General features: G+C 43.3%; 1 protein-coding gene across 5 annotated transcripts in view; it reads right to left on the reverse strand.

Moving 5' to 3' along the window:
* The window catches only part of BORA (BORA aurora kinase A activator), a 163642-nt gene that overhangs the window by 56552 nt on the left and 92676 nt on the right, over nt 1-14414 (reverse strand). For all 5 annotated transcript variants that reach the window (XM_030200569.1, XM_030200571.1, XM_030200568.1 and 2 more), the window contains one exon: nt 13103-13165. In XM_030200569.1, the coding sequence (XP_030056429.1) occupies nt 13103-13165 (63 nt within the window). The remainder of the gene's footprint in view (nt 1-13102; nt 13166-14414) is intronic.

The following is a 14414-nucleotide window of genomic DNA, read 5'->3' on the forward strand; positions in this document are numbered from 1 at the left end:
AGCATAACCCGCTAGGACTATTTGTAGAACCTACCGTTCAGAAGTTATAAGAGGTCACCTTTCTTGGTAAAAATTCAGCCTCCCCCCTACTGGTACGTCAACTGGAATAGATACTATGACTGCACTATGCTCCCCTGGAGCCAGTCAAAAGCTCATCCCCTGCTTTTGGCTGGGGAGCAGGCTGACTTCTGTGGACATGGCTGGTGGGCCCAAGGGCGTTGGGTCTGGGGCTGCTGCTGGGGACAGGCAGAAGTAGTAAACCTACATGTTTGAGAGTAATAGGTGTTTCTTTGAGGCCTGCCATAAAATCTCTTAGTAGAGGAAAATGCAGGAGGCGGCCGCTGAGAAAGGGACTTGGTGGTATCAGTGTGCTTTTTGATGAGGTTAGCAGCTTCTTCCACTTTGACCCCAAAAAGATAGTCTCCCCTGCAACGTACATCCGTTAGTCTCTCCTGAACTTATGGTTCAAGATCAGATACATGCAGCCATGAGTCTGTGCATCCCTATACTTAAAAAAAGTGGACAGTCTGGACGCAATGTCAAAAGTGTTGTATGCGCCCCTGGCCAAATATTTTCAACATTCCTCCTTGATCAGCTGGCGAAGCTCAGCAGCCTGCTCATGTGGGAGAGTGTCTACAAAGTCAAGTACACTGAACCAAAGACAGCAAGTAACTGCTCGTGTAGAGCTGGTAGTCCTAGATGCGGGAGACTAGCATCAAGGCCTGATAAACCTTTCTCCCAAAGGAATCTAGGGTCCAAGCCTCTCTGCCTGGGGAAGCCAAGGAATAAGACCTGGAACTCCTAGTTCTTTTGAGAGCGGATTCTACCACCAAAGAGTGGTGTGGCAACTGGGCCTCCTCAAATCCAGATTTCTGGATCTGATACAGTGGGGGAAATAAGTATTTGATCCCTTGCTGATTTTGTAAGTTTGCCCACTGACAAAGACATGAGCAGCCCATAATTGAAGGGTAGGTTATTGGTAACAGTGAGAGATAGCACATCACAAATTAAATCCGGAAAATCACATTGTGGAAAGTATATGAATTTATTTGCATTCTGCAGAGGGAAATAAGTATTTAATCCCTCTGGCAAACAAGACCTAATACTTGGTGGCAAAACCCTTGTTGGCAAGCACAGCGGTCAGACGTCTTCTGTAGTTGATGATGAGGTTTGCACACATGTCAGGAGGAATTTTGGTCCACTCCTCTTTGCAGATCATCTCTAAATCATTAAGAGTTCTGGGCTGTCGCTTGGCAACTCGCAGCTTCAGCTCCCTCCATAAGTTTTCAATGGAATTAAGGTCTGGTGACTGGCTAGGCCACTCCATGACCCTAATGTGCTTCTTCCTGAGCCACTCCTTTGTTGCCTTGGCTGTATGTTTTGGGTCATTGTCGTGCTGGAAGACCCAGCCACGACCCATTTTTAAGGCCCTGGCGGAGGGAAGGAGGTTGTCACTCAGAATTGTACGGTACATGGCCCCATCCATTCTCCCATTGATGCGGTGAAGTAGTCCTGTGCCCTTAGCAGAGAAACACCCCCAAAACATAACATTTCCACCTCCATGCTTGACAGTGGGGACGGTGTTCTTTGGGTCATAGGCAGCATTTCTCTTCCTCCAAACACGGCGAGTTGAGTTCATGCCAAAGAGCTCAATTTTTGTCTCATCTGACCACAGCACCTTCTCCCAATCACTCTCGGCATCATCCAGGTGTTCACTGGCAAACTTCAGACGGGCCGTCACATGTGCCTTCCGGAGCAGGGGGACCTTGCGGGCACTGCAGGATTGCAATCCGTTATGTCGTAATGTGTTACCAATGGTTTTCGTGGTGACAGTGGTCCCAGCTGCCTTGAGATCATTGACAAGTTCCCCCCTTGTAGTTGTAGGCTGATTTCTAACCTTCCTCATGATCAAGGATACCCCACGAGGTGAGATTTTGCGTGGAGCCCCAGATCTTTGTCGATTGACAGTCATTTTGTACTTCTTCCATTTTCTTACTATGGCACCAACAGTTGTCTCCTTCTCGCCCAGCGTCTTACTGATGGTTTTGTAGCCCATTCCAGCCTTGTGCAGGTGTATGATCTTGTCCCTGACATCCTTAGACAGCTCCTTGCTCTTGGCCATTTTGTAGAGGTTAGAGTCTGACTGATTCACTGAGTCTGTGGACAGGTGTCTTTCATACAGGTGACCATTGCCGACAGCTGTCTGTCATGCAGGTAACGAGTTGATTTGGAGCATCTACCTGGTCTGTAGGGGCCAGATCTCTTACTGGTTGGTGGGGGATCAAATACTTATTTCCCTCTGCAGAATGCAAATAAATTCATATACTTTCCACAATGTGATTTTCCGGATTTAATTTGTGATGTGCTATCTCTCACTGTTACCAATAACCTACCCTTCAATTATGGGCTGCTCATGTCTTTGTCAGTGGGCAAACTTACCAAATCAGCAAGGGATCAAATACTTATTTCCCCCACTGTACATGGAATTCATCTTCTTTGGTGCCTGCACAGAAAGAGGTCTCCCAGTTCTTCATCTGTGCATTCCAGAAAATCTTGTGTAGCAGAACAGTCACAGCTTATCTGGGTGGAGAATCAAACTCTAGGACCTGAAATAACTCAGCCCCAGGTTGGTCCTCCATTTCCAACTTAAAAGGAATAGCCTCCACCATTCCCTTAACAAAATGGGTAAAAAATTAGCTCAGGTGGAGACTTGCTTCTCTCATCAGACAGAGAGGGATCTGAGGGTATGCTACAAGACCCCTCCTCAGAGAAGTCGTTTAGCTCCTCCTCAGACTCCCATGATTGGTCCATGTTAGACTCAGCAAAAAGGTTTTGATGAGACTGCCCCTATCTCGGCTGGCTGGAGGTGTCCAGACCGCGGGGCCAGGCGCAAAGATGCTTGCTTGTCTCAACCTTGAGGGAGCTTCCTCCTCCGATGTCAAGCAGTGTCATGCACAGGGAGGTACCAACGCCGATGCCTCTCGAGGCATGGGGTCAGAGATCGCTCCACAGGGGTGTCATGGTCCTCAAGGTCAGCATCCTTGCGCAAGCATCCTTGATGCCTGAGCACTTGAAGCTGTAACAATCCTGCAAACTCCTCCCTCAGCATGGCCCAGAACTGGTCACTAAGGACCGGTTTCAGTATTGACTGAGGCCGGTGCTGATGTGGAAACAGTCTGCTGAATTGTCTGTGCTGTATCAGAAGCAAGGTCTGGTTGCACAGGCGCTGCGGTGACAGCACCAGAATTATAGAGGGATAACAGTACTCTCGATGTCAACGCTTCTCGGGTGCCGAAGATGTCGATGCCCCAGAGCTCCTAGCACCATGTGTCAAAGGGGACTGATGCTTCTTGACCTTTGACCGATGCTCGACATTGGTGTTCCTTGGTGCTGACGAGGACGTCGTCGAATTCACTTGTGTCCTTGATGTCAGGTCCAATAAGATTGGTCTCGAGACCTGCTACAAGTGTCCGATGTTGAGGAAGGTGGAGACTTCTCGATGCCAGTGCATCCCCTGTATTGGACAAAGCCCTGGCAGCCATCAGGATCGATGCTTCCAATGCCAATGGACAGGACTTGGAGGATCCAAATAGTTCCCTCTGGCAGGCGAGATGCTCCTTCTTTGTTTTTTTTTCTGCATTTGTAAGCAAAGAACACAGTTAAATGGCTAAGGTCAGGCCCCAAGCACCCCACACACTAATTGTGTGGATCAGTGCAAGATATCACACGATTACATTGGATGCATCTCTTGAAGCCACTGGGGGTTTTCTGGGGCATGTAAAAAAAGTACTGCAGCTAAATCAAAAGGCTCAATGGTGAGGCCAAAAAGGAGCTTACCTCAAATTGAGCTTGGTGTTCCGGCCTAAGAGGGGCTCTAGAGCCGCGAAAAATAAAGAAAACTTAAAAATGCTATAAAAATACTAACATTAAAGGGAGAGAAGGAAGGAAATTTTTATGAAGTAGGCAACATAGCCTAAAAGTGCCCCGCTTGGGAAGCACAAAAAAACGGAGAGAGAAGCACTGAGACAAAATGAGACCTCACTGCGCCGCAGAAAAAAAAAAAAAAAGACTTGGGGTCCCATGCTCACGTCAGGAGAGAAAACTTGCGTATGCGCAATGGGGGCCGCTGCCAAAAGCCTCCAAAAGTTACAAAGCGCTAGGTAGCGTCCCACATCAGGCTCCGTTGAGATGACATCACATCACCCAGATATAAGGATACCATTGTCCTGCTTGCCCTCGGGGAAAAAAGGGGAGGATGATGACACCAAGAGGGCAGACACTGAACATGAGTGTGGGACAGAGACACATAAGGGAAATGCTGGACAGGACAAATAGAGGTGCAGAAAAAAAGACAGTGGACATGAAGAGAGAAGAAATGTCAGATGGACAAGAGACCTTGAAAGACAGAAGAAACAGAAAAACAGACACTGGGACCAAAGGAAAAAAAATTGTGGAAAGGTACAAAATATATTTTATTTTGAATTTTGTATTAATTGGAATGACAGTTTTTGGAAATACACGTCAGATATCTTGCAATTCAGTTTCTATTTATTTATTTATTGCATTTGTATCCCACATTTTCCCACCTATTTGCAGGCTCAATGTGGCTTACATAATACCGTAAGACGTTCGCCTAGTCCAGTAGAGGAACAAATACAATGTAATGTATATGTAAGCTCAGTTTTATGTTTATGCTTTATTACTAATGGGTAGTCTCTCATTTCATATTTGAGGGTCTGTGTGCAATATTTTGCTAGTTTTTGTTTCGAGATATGTAGCAATTCCATTTCTTCTGTTTTCTCACTAGGTGGTCTACTGGAGTTTTAGGGCCTGGTGTAGCATTTACAGTTCTACCTTTTCATGGATAAGGTTGTTGCTCTTTAAGTTCTGGAGCTAAAGCTGTTATGGTATGGTAAGGTTCTCAGTGTGTTTTTGCACAAGCTTGTGCATAGTGTTTCAGTGGAGGGATTGTGTATTGGCCTTACTGAGATTACATCAAAAACATTAATATAATTTTAGTTTGTTATACTAGCAGATCCAATTTTAGAACATTTTGCAGGATCTTATGGGTATTGAGGTGGTTTTCTTATAAGAAAAATATTATTTAAAAAAAAAAACACTTCTCGAGGGTCTCTAAATATAGCTGAATTGTTTCTAAAGATGTGTGTGTGATTTAGTATTGGCAAGTGTTTGAAATAGAGTTTAAAATATGTAACATGCCACGATATAGAAAATCAATTTTTAGGCTCATGTGAAGGTATTACTTCTCAAAATAAATAGCCAGCAGCCCTTGCTCAAGCCTGGGTCCCTTTACAACTGTGCCAAATTTATACCCCAAATACACTAGGAGAAAAAATTCACTCATTGGCTTTCAGTCTCTCTAAGATGGGCCACACATGGCATCTCTGCATTCTGGTGCAGCATCTTCCCTCCCCCTCCCTTCTGCTGCAGCACCTTCCTCCTCCTCCTCACCCTCCCCCACCAACCCCACTGATTTAAAAAACAAAAACAAAAACATAAAAGCAGTATAAAGTACATCCACTGTCTCATTTTCAAATTTTTAGTTTCTAGAAGTAAGACAGTTATCTACGCTCCTTTTACTTTCCCTTCAGTCAAGGGTTTTAAGAAATTTATGATTTGTGATAGACTTCTTGCTGATCAAACACCCAAAATTTAGCACGAGTATGCTTTATCAATAATTCTGGATACACTTTTTAGGAAAATGTTGAAAAAGTTGCTTTTTAAATAGTTTCATCTTAATCAAGAATGAGGTTTTGGTTATTTGTTTTTAATTGTTTTTCTCAAATGATTGTCTTGATTTTTTTTTCTTCTTATTGTAAACTACTTTGAACCTTTGATGTTAGCAGCAGTGGCGTAGCAAGAGCGGGGCGGTGGGGGCGGTCCGCCCCGGGTGTCAACGGGTGGGGGGGGGGATGCTCCGCTCAGTCCATCCACACCACCCCTTGGCATGGAACCGCCTCCCCCCCGATGCAGTCCCCACCTGCCAACCAGGTTCCAGATCCGTCCACCCCCAGCGTGGCGCCGCCTCCCCCCCCACTGACGCAGTCCCCACCTGCCAACCAGGTTCCAGCTCCGTCCACCTCAGTGTGGCGCCTTGCATCTGCAGCGCTGCTGTAAGAAGAAGAAAAATCACCTTGTCGTCGGCCCTTCCCTCACTGTGTCCCGCCCTCGAGGAAATAGGAAGTTATGTCAGAGGGCGGGACACAGTGAGGGAAGGGCCGACGAGGTGATTTTCTTCTTTTTACAGCAGCGCTGCAGATGCGAGGCGCCACGCTGGGGTGGACGGAGCTGGAACCTGGTTGGCAAGTGGGGACTGTGTGGGGTGGGGGGTGCCTTGCCGTGTTGCCCTGCACCCGGGGGGGAAGGGGGGAGCAGCGATCCGCCCTGGGTGTCAGGCAACCACAGAACGCCACTGGTTAGCAGCATATAAGTAAGTTATAAAGTTATGAAGCTGCTGTCTAGGCTACACGGCTGAAGGCTCTGCCGATCCTGCTCCTTCTGATACAGGCTTCCTGTTTTTAAGGTGCAGAACCAACAGAGCCATCAACAGTGTGACTTAAGACAGCGGTTCTATGCTTTTATGTTCCATTTGCTTCAGTGGAAAGCAGCATAGCTGGCAGGGGACTAAGGAAGTTGCACCACTGAAACCAGGGGGGACATTCATAAAAGTTTGCCCAGGGCACCATAGGTGGTTAAAGTGGCCCTGAAGCTATACCACCAACTACTATGGTGCAGTTACACACTTCATAGCTAACCTATGTTAAAAGAAGTAAGTAGATAAAGCATATAATAGAGAATATTAAACATGGATGTGTCCCAATAATATCTTGTATAGAACTGTAAGAAATAAAACAACAGCAGTAAAAAGAAAAACAAATATGACAAGAAATAAGCTCAGAAACAAGCAAGTTGACATTCTGAGTTCCTTGCATTAGAATAGTTTTAATTATCTTGTATATATCAAAGCACAACAGCAGTTTTAAAGGACTACAAACAGGTCTAGTTTCCAGGCCAAGTTATGCAAATTAACTGTTAGGCTCTTTTACTAAACACACGGAGTAAAAAAAGGCTTACTGCAAAATGTGTTATAAAAATATAAAGGTGCCATTAGTGTGCTGACAGGCAAATTACCACAAAATGCTTTTAACACATTTTGCAATTAGCCTTTTTTTCCGGAGGGGCCATGGCATGGATGGGGAATATGCATGGAAGCACTATCCTGCTAGTGTGGTATGATTAAAGCATACCAGCTGGATAAAGTGGCCTTAATACAGGAGCATTTAGTGCCTCCTAAATAGGAAGAGGTAAGTGTTACCGCATTTTTTTGTAAGTCCTGCATGTTAATGTAAGAGATGCTGTGAGGACTTCCAGAGCAGGACAAAATCTTCATTGGTAAGTTATTTGCTGGGAAATTGCTTTTAAACTTGAGAAAGGTAGATTTAGAGTTAAACAGGTTAACTCGGTGTCTTTGTTTTTTTAAGTTACTCTACATATTAAGCAGAGGAAGTTAAGGAATAGGATTTTATTTGTTTAGCATTTAAAGTCTCTATTACAGTTCTGCAGGCTAGTAGTTAAGGGATTATTCAAGATTTTACCATAGCACCAATGTAGAGTGAGCCGATAGTCACAGGAAACCCCAGTTTAGTTTTAACTTTAGTTTATAGTATAGCTTTTTCCCCATAGCATAAAACCCTTCCCCTTATAGTTGTAACAGACCCTGTTGTGCTTCCTATAGGCTAAATCAGTCTTCCTTCCCACCCACTCTCCCCAACTCCCACCCATCCCTATCACAACTCTAAATTTATAGGCTTAATTTCTAATTAGGATAACAAAAGAGGAGTCCTTTTACAGAGTTTTAATTACGTTTCATTACTTTCTAAGAAAACACTAAATAAATTACACAATATACCATATAATCTAAATGCTCTTTTTTAATTAGTCTAACATCCTTATGACCTTAGCAAGTTTTAAATTATTTAAAAAATCACTACTACTAAGATGCAGACACCAGTCCAGTGGCAAGAGGGGTGGAATCCAGTCTTTTGCTTTGAGTGTCACATGTATTATCTCCCAGCTGGTGAGAGGTTATATGCGAGTGTCCGACGTAAAGAGTTTCTAGATCTCAGAGAATGAGTCTGTTCTCTTGAGGCTAGAGTAGCAGACTTGGAGGAGCTGAGGGAGACAGAGAGGTGACTTACATGGACATTGTAAAGAAGTTCCACCTCCAGACCGGCAGCCCATGCTGCCTTGGAGAGATCTCCAAAAAGGAAAGCATCACCCCTGGTGAATTAGGAAGTACTCCTGTAGCCATAATCTGCCTACCAGGAGACGCATTATCCTCTCAAATTGAGGATGACTCCAAGAACTTATGCCCTAACGGGTAGGGTTAGGATAGCTGTTGCATTTGGAAATTCAATCATTAGGCATGTAGATAGCTGGGTGACTGGCGGTCATAAGGATCACCTGATCACTTGCCTGCCTGGTGCGAAGGTGGAGGACCTAACGTGTCACCTAGATAGGATTTTAGATAGTGCTGGGAGGAGCCAGATATCTTGATACATGTGGGAGGGAGGTTCTGGAAGCCAAATTTAGGCTCTTTAGCTAGAAAGCTGAAGTCCAGATAATCCAGGGTAGCATTTTTGGAAATGCTCCCCGTTCCACGTGCAGGAATCAAAAGGCAGGCTGAGGTCTCAATGCATGGTTGAGATGAGGGATTTAGATTTGTTAGGAACTGGGAAAAATTCTGGGAAAGGGGGAGCCTTTTCTGAAAGGGTGGACTCAACCTTAACCAGGATGGAACCAGGCTTTTGGCGCTAACTTTTAAAGAGGAGATAGAACAGCTTTTAAACTAAAATGGGGGGAAAATGACAGTCGCCCAGGAGCGAATAGTTTGGTGTGGAGTATACTTGAAGGATAGTATTGAAACATGAAATTTAGGGAATTCCATTAGAGAGGTTTCAACAATGGTGAAAGAAAGCCACGTGTATTTAGAGAGAGAGCAGGGTAAAGGATGAACTTTATCCCTGTCAACTTCAAAGCAGCTTGTAGATGCAAGGAAAAAACACAATTTTGAAGTGCCTGTAAACAATTGCTGGAAGCCTAAAAAATAAGATGAGAGAGTTAGAATATATAGCACTAAATAATGAGGTAGATATAATAGGCATCTTAGAGACCTGGTAGAAGGAGGACAATCAATGGGACACTGTTAACAGGGTACAAATTAAATTGCAATGACAGAGGGCATCAAATTGGAGGGCGGGGGAGGTTGCGCTATATGTTAAAAGAGGGAATTGAGTCAAACAAAAACAAACATCTACATAAAACAGATTTAAAAAAAAAATTATTTTCAGTGCTTGATATACCACAAGTGATCCCTTAGGCAACTATGCCGTTCACAATTTCGATTACAGGTACTTTTCCACTGTCCCTAATTGACTCACTATTAAAGTTATATATTGTACATGGGGCAATGGAGGGCTAAGTGACTTGCCCAGGTTCACAGGGCTGAAGAGGGAACTTTACCTGGTTTCCCAGGATCTCAATCCAATGCTGAATGTCAGGCAGCAGTAGGAATAGAACCTGGTTCCCCAGGTCTGCAACCCGCTGCACTAATTATGGTTAGAAATTCCACGTGAGAAAGGAAAGAGTATTCTTGTAGGATTGTACTACCAACTGCCAGTACAGAATAAACAGACAGATGAAGAAATGTCTACAGAAATTAGGAAAGTTGGCAAAATTGGAGACAGACTTGATCAACTTACCAATTAGAAATACATCCGAATCAACATGATCTTGTCTAAATCTGCACTACCCAAGCTGCAAAGGACTTAAATACAATACAACTTACGCACCCAGTTTTTCCTACATAAGCACACAACTGTGGAACGCATTACCAAAAGCCTTGAAAACGATGTACGACCACCTAAACTTCCGGAAATCACTAAAAACCAACCTGTTTAAAAAGACATACCCTACCGATCCAACTTAAATGCCTAATCTCTGCAACACAACCAAACTAAAGCACGTAATGGACATAACACAACTCTTCCGTTCTCCGATTCCCTAATGTGGCTGTGCCACATGAACTTGATCTTACCACATCACCACCCTGTATTTGTTCACACCGGAGCCTACAAAAGGCCTCTCCGGTATTATGTAAGCCACATTGAGCCTACAAACAGGTGGGATACAAATAAATAAATAAATAATGGGTGATTTCAATTACCATATATTGACTGGATAAATATTACATAAGGGAGGGCCAGGAAGATAAAATTCCTAGATGTAATAAATAAATGCTTCTTGGAGTAAGTGGTCCAAGGAACTTACAAGAGGGGGAACCATTTTAGATCTAGTTCTTGGTGAAGTGCAGGGCATAGAACGAGAGGTAACGGTGTTGGGTCTGCTGGGAAACAATGACCAAGTTTCAGCTACTATCTGGAATGAAGCCCACAAAGGAAGGGCAACTATGATAAAAATGAGAAAAATGGTTAAATAGAAGCTAAAGATCAACTGCAAAGGTTAGGACATTAAATCAGGAATGGGCATTGTTTAAAAATACCATCTTGGAAGCCCAGACCAGATGCATTCCACATATTTACAAAGCTGGACAGAAGAGAAAAACCGACAGCCAGAATGGTTAAAAAGTGAAGTGAAAGGCAATTACAACCAAAATAATGTCCTTCAAAGAATGGAAAAAAAGACCCAAATAAAGAAAATAAGAAGCAGTATAAGCACTGGCAAGTTAGATGCAAAGTATTGATAAAGAAGGTTAAAAAAGAATATGAGGAGAAACTTGCCGCAGAGGCAAAAACTTACAGTAACAACATTTTCAGGTATATCAGAAGCAGAAGACCTGCGAGGGAATCCATGGGACTGTTAGATCATAAAGGAGCAAAAGGGGCACTCAGGGAAGACAAGGCCACAGTGGAAAAACTGAATGAATTCTTTGCATCGGTCTTTATGGAAGAAGATGTAAGAGATCAACCTGTACCAGAAATAGTTTTCAAGGGCGATGATACAGAAGAACTGAAAGAAATCTCCGTGAACCTGAAGATGTACTGAGCCAAATTGACAAATAATAGTAAATCACCTGGACTGGATGGTATGCATCCAAGGGTACTGAAAGAACACAAGCATGAAATTACTGATCTGCTGTTAGTAATTTGCAAACTGTCGTTAAAGTTGACCACCGTACCCAAAGATTGAAGGGTGATCCTGGAACTTACAGACAGATAAGTCTGACGTCAGTGTCGGGTAAAATAGTGGAAAACTATTATAAAGAATAAAATTACAGAATACATAAAGATGGTCTAATGGGACAGAGTCTGGATGGTTTCAGTCAAGGGAAGTCTTGCCTCATATCTTTGAAGGTGTGAATAAACATGTGGATGGATAAAGGTGAACCAGTTGATGTAGTGTATCTAGATTTTCAGAAAGCTTTTGACAAAGTTCCTCATGAGAGGCTCCTGAAAAAATTAGAGAGTCATGGGATAGGAGGCAATGTTCTGTTGTGGATTAGGAATTGGTTATTGGACAGAAAACAGAGGGTAGGGTTAAATGGACATTTCTCTCAATGGAGGAGGGTGAATAGTGTAGTCCCTCAGGGATCTGTACTGGGATCGGTGCTATTTAACATACTTATAAATGACCTGGAAATTGAAACAAGCGAGGTGATTAAATTTACAGATGACACAAAACTATTCAAGGTTGTTAAAACACATGCGGACTGTGAAAAATTACAGGAAGACTATAGGAAATTGGAAGACTGGGCATCCAATGACAGATGAAATGTAATGTGGACAAATGCAAAGTGATGCACATTGGTAAGTATAATCCGAATCGTTACTTGATGCTAGGGTCCACCTTAGGAGTGTCAGCACCCAATAAAAAGGTCTAGGCGGCGTCTTAGACAAATCGCTGAAATCTTTTGCAGTGTGCAGCAGGGGCCAAAAAAGCAAACAGGATGCTAGGAATTATTAGAAAAGGAATGGTAAACAAGATCGAGAATACTATAATACCTCTGTATCGCTCCATGTTGCGACCTCACCTTGACTATTGTGTTCAGTTCTGGTCGCTGTATCTCAAAAGAAATATATATAGTAGCATTAGAAAAGGTTCAAAGAGCAGCTTCCAAAATGATGATGGGGATGAAACTCTCCATATATGAGGAAAGGCTAAAGAGGTTAGGGCTCTACAGCTTGGGGGAAAAAAAAAAAGGCTGCTGAGGGAAGATAGGATTGAGGTCTACAAAATCTTGAGTAGTATAGAATGGGTAAAGGTGAATATTTTTTACTCTTTCAAAAAGCACAAGGACTAGGGGATACTCAATGAAGTTACATGGAAATACTTTTAAAACAAATAGGAGAAAATATTTTTCACTCAATAGTCAAACTCCGGAGGATGTAGTAACAGTGATTAACGTATCTGGATTTAAAAAAGGGTTGGACGAGTTCCTGGAGGGAAAGTCCACAGTCTGCTATTGAGACAGACATGGGAAAGCAACTGCTTGCCCTGGGATTGGTAGCATGGAATGTTGCTACTATTAGGGTTTCTGCCAGGTACTTGTGACCTGGATTGGCCATAGTTGGAAACAGGAGACTGGGCTACACAGACTATTTGTCTGACTCAGTATGGCTATTCTTATGTTCTTAATTAGTAAAGGAGCTGTAAAAGAAAAAGCCTTAATATATTGCCACGTAAGAAATGGGCTTAGCACGTGAGAAAGTCCCGCAATAAAACGCAAAAAGGGGTTCTTTTACTAAGGTGCGCTAACAGATTTAGAGTGCGCTAATGATTAGCGCACGCTAAATAAGACACCCGTTATATTCCTATGGGCATCTTATTTAGTGCGCCTTAGTAAAAAGACCCCTAAATGCATTTCCTACTCCAGTTTAGTAAAAGAGCCCTTTTGTTGTGAGGCCATATGTATGGAAATAAAGATGATAAATATTCATGGTAGTCATCCTGAAACCACACCGGGCTGTGACCCTCACTGAAAATCCCATAACCAGACATTTTAGTTCATATTAACAAGCATTCAGTCAATATAATAATTTAGTTCAAATATATTTATACCAACCACTGTTCTTTCCAGGTTGCACAATTAGTTCTTTTCCAATGGGCGACAAATTTAAATCAACACCTGTAAAGTAATTGTATAACTCATTTATATCTTGTTCAAAGTTTAAATGCTATCATTTTCCTTTAAAAATTAGAAACAGTATCATCACATTTAGTCAGTTTCATACGGTCACAAAATGTGACATGAAACAAGTATGCAGAATAAGGCAAGATAACAAGATCACACAAATTAAAGGCAGGGTCAGTCTCTGGGAGAAAATAAATCCTTAAAACTAGTGGTTCACAAACCTGTTGTGGGGGACCACCAGCCAGTCTTACGCATGAGAAATTTACGTACAATGGAAGCAGTGCATGGAAATTCATTGCATCCAAATTCACTGCTAGAGATATTCTGAAAACACAACTAGCTGGGGGTCACCACAACAGATTTTTAAAATAGCATGCCGGACAAAACTACTTGCCTGTAAACGCATGTTCCTTGTGGACTGGGTAGGTGTAAGGTTTCTGGCTGCCTCTGCACCTTCAAAATTTGCCACCCTCCCATAAGCTGCACCAGTGCTGACTGCACGCATAATATACAAACAGCTTCCAATCACCATTGTTCCACTACCATTAACATAGATACTCAGCTTCGCAAATGTATATTAGGCAATAGCACAAGTGTCACTCTTGGTTTGTACCAATGGATCTTCCCCTTTGTACTGTTTTCTTGGCTCTCTCCTTCTTTCTTTGGCTTTTTCCAAGGACCTCAGCTCTCTTGATCGAGGCCCAGATGAACTAAACTCCCCACAATTACCTCTTACCTTACTGATCCCCATTGCCACTCACCAATTTTTAAAAAGCTAGGCATGCATGAAGGAAATTGTATGCAAATGAGCTGCTCACTGTTAGCTCATTTGCATGCAATTTCCTCTATGGGGGGGGGGGGGGGGGGGGAGCCAGTCTGTCAGCTGAACATGCGCAGAGCAGCCAATTGCTAAGCGTGGCTTCTCTGCGCATGCCACAGATGGCTTTTATACACGCAGACAAGTTGCACATATGAAAGCCCTTTTGTTTTATTGTTTGTTTTCTGCTCTCTCTCCTGGTGCCCCAATGCTGGTCTGGTTTCTCCTTCTTGCTCCTCTGGCAGGGACCCTCCCAGCTCCCCTGATCGCACGTGTGCTTCTGCCGGTGAGTTCTCGCTGCAGCCTCCGCAGGTTCCTCTTGCATTGCCATTTCTATGTCCTACATGGGTCCTACATGCTGCTACCTGCAGGGCACCTGAGCTCATGCCCCAGGCCTGGGATCTCTCCTCTTCATTACCTCTTCTC

The sequence above is a fragment of the Microcaecilia unicolor genome, chromosome 4 (genome assembly GCF_901765095.1).
Source record: "Microcaecilia unicolor chromosome 4, aMicUni1.1, whole genome shotgun sequence".
Classification (NCBI taxonomy): domain Eukaryota; kingdom Metazoa; phylum Chordata; class Amphibia; order Gymnophiona; family Siphonopidae; genus Microcaecilia; species Microcaecilia unicolor.